A 7,200-nucleotide genomic window follows, 5' to 3' on the forward strand; every position below is an offset into this window, starting at 1 on the left:
CCCGGTTTCAGGAATATCATTACCATCTGTCATAGTTTTCCGGTTGAACGAAGAATTTTCCGGGTTTTGGTTTGGTTCTGTGGTGTTGGGGGGGGGGGGGGGGGCTCGCGCAATGAATAATATTCAACACCTAGCGTGCTAAATAGCGCCCCCTATATTTATATTGTAATATAGTGAATTTTGTATTTATCAATAGTGTACTCAAATATGTTTATATGGTATCTAACACCGACACACGGCCTTGTTTGGTTAGTCTAGAATTCTAGAAAATAGGATTTTGACAGCTAATTAGAGATGTTAAATAAAGATAATTTACAAAATCAACTCTAGAACCCCTGTGCTAGGAACCTTGACGAATCTAATGAGGCCTTTCACCACTTGATTAGAGCATGTAGTATTACTGTAGCCAATCATCGATACCATCATTAGATTCATCTCAAAAAGTTGCACCCATATGTAAAGAGGTTTTGCAAATAGACTTCATTTAATATTCCATGCATACAAGATTCTCTCCTAGAAGATCCTAGAAGAGGGTATCCAAGCAGGGCCGAAGTATTCGCGCGTGATGAGGTTGCGAATCCCACTTCCGTAGGCCTGCCTCACCAGAGCTGGTGTGGGACCCATCTGCAATGAGAGGAATGCATACTAGGGCCCTGTTTAGTTCCCAAAAAAATTTTCTACGGTGCCCGTCACATCGGATCTTTGAACACATGCATGGAGCATTAAATGTCATTAAAAAACAACTAATTACACAGCCTAACTGATTAGCACGAGATGAATCTTTTAAGCCTAATTAGTGATGGTGGCGGCGAGGCAGAAGAAAACCAGGAGGCAGGAGGTTGCCATTGGAGTGGAGGATGAGCGCTGCACCACCGGGAAGCTGACGCCATTGGTTCTGCGGCCATGGAGGGAATAGGGGCGTCGGCGGCTCCGCAGCACTGATTGTGGTGGCGGCGGACCCACGGATCTGTGGCCATGGCCCACGACGCTGCCACGAGGGGGAGGCAATGTCGCGGGGAGGCAGCGTCGCGAGGGAGGAGGGGGCGTCGAGGGAGGCGCCCCCACTCGGCGCCGCGACATGTCTCAAAGAGGGAGATGAGGGCGCTGCGTTCCGACATACTGACGCTCGGCGCCGCGACCCTCTTGCGGCGGCGGCTCCACGGATCTGCAGCCACGGCCCACGACGCTGCCACGAAGGGGAGGCGATGTCGCGGGGAGGCGGCGTCGCGAGGGAGGAGGGGGCGTCGAGGGAGGCGCCCCCCCACTCGGCGCCGCGACCCGTCGCGAAGAGGGAGACGAGGCGCTGCGTTCCGACGTGCCGACGCTCGACGCCGCGACCCGTCGCGAAGAGGGAGTCCGACGTGCCGACGCTCGGCGCGAGATCGAGGGCGTACCGCAGCGTGACGACGGCACTGTTATGGCCCGTCCGTGATTGGTGGGCGTCGGAGGGATTGGAACAGGAAAAAAAGGACAAAGCGACGCGGCTGGGAATCGAGTTGTGGCCATCCACCGCAATCGCGGGGTGCCGAGCGCGGGTATAGGTGGGCAGGTACAAGCTATGGCGGGTGACAAAAACTTTTCATTTTTGGGAGATTCATTTTGCATCTTTCAATTTCATAGGTCCACCACGAGTCCTCAAGGTTGGAGCCCTGACAGGTGGGGACAGCGAGGAGGAATGTGAGAGGTGGGTAGGAAATTTTTTGGTGGAAGATGACTTTAAAATTTATGGATCCTTATAGTATATAGAATATAGATAGATAGGTAGGTAGATAGATAGGTAGGTAGATAGATAGATTAGCAGATCAATATTTTCTTTGGTCATGAGTGAAAAGTTCGTTCTTTATTCGGTAAGGAAATGGTGAGAATATGGGGTTAAAATCTCTATATGTGGGATTCCTGGTTTAAGGTGGAGTTGATGTAGTTTGAGTTTGTTCTTAATTCGCTAAGAGCCTGTTAGGGAAAACTTTTACCAGCTTCGGCTTCAGTTTTGCAAAAAATTGGCACAAATCGAAACACTGTAATGGCCTCTTTGGCAGGACTTCAAAACCAGCTTCATAGCCCTGCCAAATAGGTGAAACCGGAAATGGCTTCCCACTGTAGAGGGTATGAAGCCCTGCCAAATCTTTTGCATTCAAGCAATTAAAAGTTTGTCAGTCAACTATACTCTTACATATGGAGGCAGTTTTGTCCCTACGCAATGTTCAACGAAACAGAAAAGGAGTGGCTGAAGAATATTGAGAGGTACACCTCACGGAAAAAACTCGGGCAAGCCACCCCCGAGCATTAATGTAAGAAGACCTCTCACGCATCCCTGAACCCCACCTCACGCAGCAGATCAAGATCAATTAACACATTGCAAATTGTCTGCGGAACACATGGGCGCTTTCATACACAGATTTGCAGTTACAGATGAATTAAAATGCTAGTTTTACTCCGATGAGCCAGATGCTACTTCATTCCAAGAGCAAACGACAGTTTTGGCCGCGACTTGTTCTTGCCCAGCAGCTTCATCTGGTTCTGCCTCTGCTGCTCCTCCTCCATCTGTTTCCGCTTCATGGCCTCCTCCCTTTCTTTCTGAAGCCTCTCCAGCTCCTGATACCGCTCTAGCTCTTTCTGCTGCTGTTCCATCGCTTCTTTCATCAATGCCTCTTCAGCTTTCTTTCGTTCTTCTTCAAGCTTCTTCTCTTGCTCCTCCCGCTCCTGTTTTTCTCGTTCCTGCATTCACAAAATCCCAGTGAAAAAATGACCTTGGCTGGGTCTCTGCATCGTGTTGCAACAAGAACATAGTAATCTAGCAGCAGGAACATAACAAGACTATTTGAAGTTCCATGTACTGATCAAAACAAAATGGCGAAGTAACTCTTTTACCACCAAATTTATTCAACGTAACATAAAGAAAGCCAGAGAGAAAGAGATGGCTAAAGTTTGCCTACCGCTTTCTGCTTGGCTTCATTTAAAGCTGCCTCCTTTTCTTTCTCAATCTGGATTGCTACCTCCTCATGTATCCTTTTTCGCCCTTCCTCAATTCGTCGTTGTATTTCATGCTTAATTTCCTCACGATTCAAACTCTCCTCAACTTTTTTCCTAATAGCTTGCTCAACTCTTTTTGCCGTTTCCTCCTCTAATAGTCTCAGTTCAACTTCTTTTTGTCGCCTGCAGGTTATATAGCAAGTTAGTCAAATGAACTATTGAAGGGCATGTCCAATGCTGATTTTTTATTAAACTCTTAAAGGCCATAAAAGCAGCCAAACAGACCACATGATTTAAAATATCAACACTATATATGAGCTACTATGCCTTTCATCAGCATAGTTTTGACTACAAGCTAATGCATTCAGGCATACCTCTAGTACGTTCCAGATCCAAAAACGAATTATCAAAACTGGTCAAGAGTAGATAAAGGATCACCAATTGCATCATCAAATATAACAAGTGGAACTATAGCAGTAGCTTCCTTTGGTAAAACCTGTAGAGAAGAATGTCAAAGTAACTTGTGGCAGTTTTAGAGTTTGTCATGAAGCATTTCAATATTCCAGCTGAAGCATATTCTTGCATGCTACATGCCCAATCAAAGTGAATGTTCAAACTTCAAAGCAATTATACAATACTTGTAATTGGAACTGCAGCAGGAGAATGATTTTTGGACACTTCGAAATGACAGGCTATCACTATGGCTTAAATAAATTTAACAGAAACAAGCTAAATCTCACTGCATTATAGATTTAGAACATGAAGAAGTGAACTGAGATGACACCACAGTCGATAGTTGTCATGCAGGCCTTTTGGACTACTTCTAAAATATCATGACAGTGCAGTGATCAAACCAACATACACATTCCCAAACTATTGTACTACAACCAAGCTAAAATGATTGTCTTTACAGAGAATTTATCACACAGTAAGTGAAGCCAAGAATAATGGGCACTAATGATTTAGTAATACTATTTCTTCAAAAAAATGATTGAGTAATACTAAGTAACTTTTATACCGAAAAGAAAACCACTCCAATGGCACTCAAATAAACATAAACAGACAGATGAGATTATTTCCTACAAAAAAACAGTTCAACTACATGACAAAAGCAAACGTAACTGAATAGCTGTGACCATAAGATTTCTTTTCAAGCAGCATATGATGTAATCCTGGCAACAACTTATCTCTGCTCAAATATATAAGTCACTAAAAAAATCAAGAAGTGGTTCTACTGTAGATATCAGCTTAAACACAAAAAAAAACAATACAAAATTTCACAGGTAATGAGTAGTACAGCTAATTTCACAAAATTCTATTGAGCACTGTTAAAGAAAATGTTCAAAATAAACTTCATGGAATAAATAGAAATGTTTTGATTAACTGTTGGAACACAGATACTAATTCAACACACCGAAACTCAAATTCTAAACAAACTGCACGAGTACCTACACAAAATACTATTTTACTCGGAAACGGATTCAATTTGTGGACAGAGTTACAAACTATTTTGTTACATCCAACACATTGAGAATAAACAACTTATTTTCAATGCTCTTTTCTGACAGGACAATTACAATGCATTATGTCCACCACAGATGATTTCTTTGGAGTTAGCTACACCGAAAGCTACAATTTCTAGCAAAGCAGGAACTCCTACTGAATTCAAAACTTGGAATTGCAGTTGTCTTTAAACCAAAGTGATCCTTATCCAATATTCGTATTCTCATTTTCTCAAGTATTTTTTTCATTATTATTTTGAAAAAGCAATAATAAAATGGCAGCTGATGTAATCTGAAACTTTGAAAAATAGATAGACAGCTTGTCAAATAGAGTTGACCTTGAAAAACACTCTGGTGCAAACAGCAGCTATATTAGTATAAATTCATTATCAACATCAAAGAAGAGGTACAGGAAATGGCGCAGCAGTTAATAGTTTGGTCTGTAGAAGGAATAATCTGGACTATGTAGCAAAGCAGGTACTTCCCACCTTTTCTTTTCTTCTAGCCTTTGCTTATCAGTAGCATTCTTATTTTCTGCCAACCCAAGGTGGGAACTTTGAGATGCGGTGATTGGAGAGCTAGTGACACTCGGACTTCTCTTTCTTCTGTAACGATTTTGTGATGGAGACTGACTCTTGCGCCTCCTAGGAGACGGAGAATGGCTCTTGCGCCTTCTTGGGGAAGGTGAAGGGCTTCTCCTTCTGCAGTACAAAGATTAGCCCTGTGAGAATAAAACTAGGGGCACAACAACATTAAACAAGCAATTACCGTCAGCTCTTGAAGCCCCAAAATGCGGGCGGTAGCAGTTACCTCAGACACTGTTACAATAACCTTTGGGGGTGGAGCATTCCACAGCAATACATCAAAGTAAAATCTTTGTGGATTCCATGCTTTTTATGAAAGCAACTCTTGTTAGTCCGTACAAGCAAGTAAAGCAAAACATGGCATAACTATATCTAAGCATCATCTGCACATTACATGTTGATATTCACTCTGCACAGCAAAGGAACCAAAGTAATTTTTTTCCTGGGAATCTGTATCGTTCTCAAGCATGGTCAACATCACACATGTTCATAGAAAAAATAATTGATTGAAATATGGTATACCACAACATACTACCACACTAGCTAGCTCAAACAATAATTGATAGATCCAATAACTATATGCAGAAGCGCACGTCCCATTTCCATCAAATAAACTGTACAGTATAAAAATTCCATAAGCGGACTAGCAACACCTCATGTTTTTTTACAGTATACAACCTAAATAAATAAATAAAGAAAAGAGTCGCCAGATTTCTGTGGTGGTGCGAGAGTGTAGCTGAGGTCACCTATACGCGGGGCGATAGGGGGATCTGCTACGGACGGGGCTTGGGCTTCGGTCCCGGCGCCCTCTCCGGCCGCGGTACCGCGCGGGGGACGGCGACCGCTGCCGCCGGCGCGGCGGAGAACGCGACCGTGACAAGTCGCGCGGCATCGCACGCGATGCGATCTAGGTCCTCCGCAGAACACGGCGCCCCCACGGATCTGGCCGATACCCGACGGTCAGAGAAGTACAGATGAGGATTGAGGAGTCGTCGCCGCAGGCCAGGTCAGGTGGAGTCGTCGCCGCCGCCGCACGGGGCCAGATGAGGCGAGGGGGCTCGTGCCCGTCGAAATATTTTTTTTTTTAGGGTGCCCCTCGAAATATATTAAATGGCAAGAATTGGCTTGGGCAGGAGATGCTGTTGAAACTGGGCCGTCCAACGGCTTGGCCGATCGGCCCAGCCATAACCAGCTCTGCCAGCTGCTTGCCCAACGATCCGAACAGACCGCTCTTGGTGTCAAGATCCACTCGAATTCCGGTAGTAATTCTAAACCAATATTCGGAAATGAAAGTAAAAAAAATAAAGACAACAAAGGGAAAAATCACCGGTTTGAAGACCTTTTCTTACATGACCTTTTTTTCCTCCTTCGTGTGAACGGGGAGCTTTTTTGAGTTTAAACTTTCTGAAGTTCAAGGGTCACTTGTCGAAGCTGAAGAGTCTATCGAGAAAGCTTCAGAGGGGACCAATCTCATCTTAACTGATTTGAAGTTGTTACGTGGCCATGTGTCTTGCCTTTTGCTTTTTGCCATACATGTTTGATTTACCGTTCTTTAAGTGATCAACGGCCGGTAGAAAAGAAGCTTTACGTGTGTTGACAGCCAAATTTGGCATCTGCTGAGGTCGACCGGTCAGACCGGTCAGGTCTGTACAGTCTGAGTAGAATTAGATTTTTTGTAAAGAGTCCTCATATAATCCTACTCGTGAAGGGGTACGTCTTCCCCGGCCTATAAATATAAAGGCTAAGGCCGATTGAGGTTATTCCCAATCGAATCAATACAAAAATCGCATTACTTTTATCTCTCAAACCCTAGCCTTTTCCAACCCTAGATTGCTTTCTTCCTTCGTCCCGGCGGCGTTTGAAGACGTTCTGAGTGGCCTGCCGACCTCAGAGCAACCCTACTATCACGAGCTCCGACGGAGTCCCTCCCGAGCTCGCTGTTCTAGGTTTCCAGCGAGCCCCTGCCTGCACCGGTTAGACCGGTCGGCGAAACCGGTCAGACCGATCCGCCCAGGGTTTCGCATGTGTTGATCGTTTTGACGATCGTTCGCGTGTTCTAGCGCATTCGAGTGTGTTGGCGCGATTTTGTGTCAACATACTTTTTGGCGACTCCGCTGGGGAAAGATTAATCTGGTTTTAAAACC

The 7,200-nt window shown here is 44.6% G+C and overlaps 1 protein-coding gene across 7 annotated transcripts; it reads right to left on the bottom strand.

The window, feature by feature from the left end:
* Positions 1–2,101: 2,101 nt before the first annotated feature.
* LOC120707016 (uncharacterized protein At1g10890-like) lies at positions 2,102–6,136 on the bottom strand. Of its 7 annotated transcripts, XR_005688652.1 has the most exons (5): positions 5,803–6,122; positions 4,961–5,173; positions 3,345–3,466; positions 2,934–3,153; positions 2,107–2,715 (listed from the first exon to the last, which is right to left on the bottom strand). XR_005688652.1 is itself a non-coding variant. In XM_039991784.1 (4 exons), the coding sequence occupies exons 1-4, from the start codon at positions 5,946–5,948 to the stop codon at positions 2,449–2,451; spliced, it is 846 nt and encodes a 281-aa protein (XP_039847718.1). In that variant the 5' UTR covers positions 5,949–6,136; the 3' UTR covers positions 2,107–2,448. The 7 variants fall into 7 exon arrangements, 1 of the variants encoding a protein (XP_039847718.1); XR_005688651.1 differs by having other exon boundaries at positions 2,102–2,715; positions 4,961–6,131; XR_005688650.1 differs by having other exon boundaries at positions 2,105–2,715; positions 2,934–3,466; positions 5,241–6,131.
* Between the last annotated feature and the right edge of the window lie 1,064 nt (positions 6,137–7,200).

The sequence above is a fragment of the Panicum virgatum genome, chromosome 5K, assembly GCF_016808335.1.
Source record: "Panicum virgatum strain AP13 chromosome 5K, P.virgatum_v5, whole genome shotgun sequence".
In the NCBI taxonomy this organism is placed as follows: Eukaryota; Viridiplantae; Streptophyta; class Magnoliopsida; order Poales; family Poaceae; genus Panicum; species Panicum virgatum.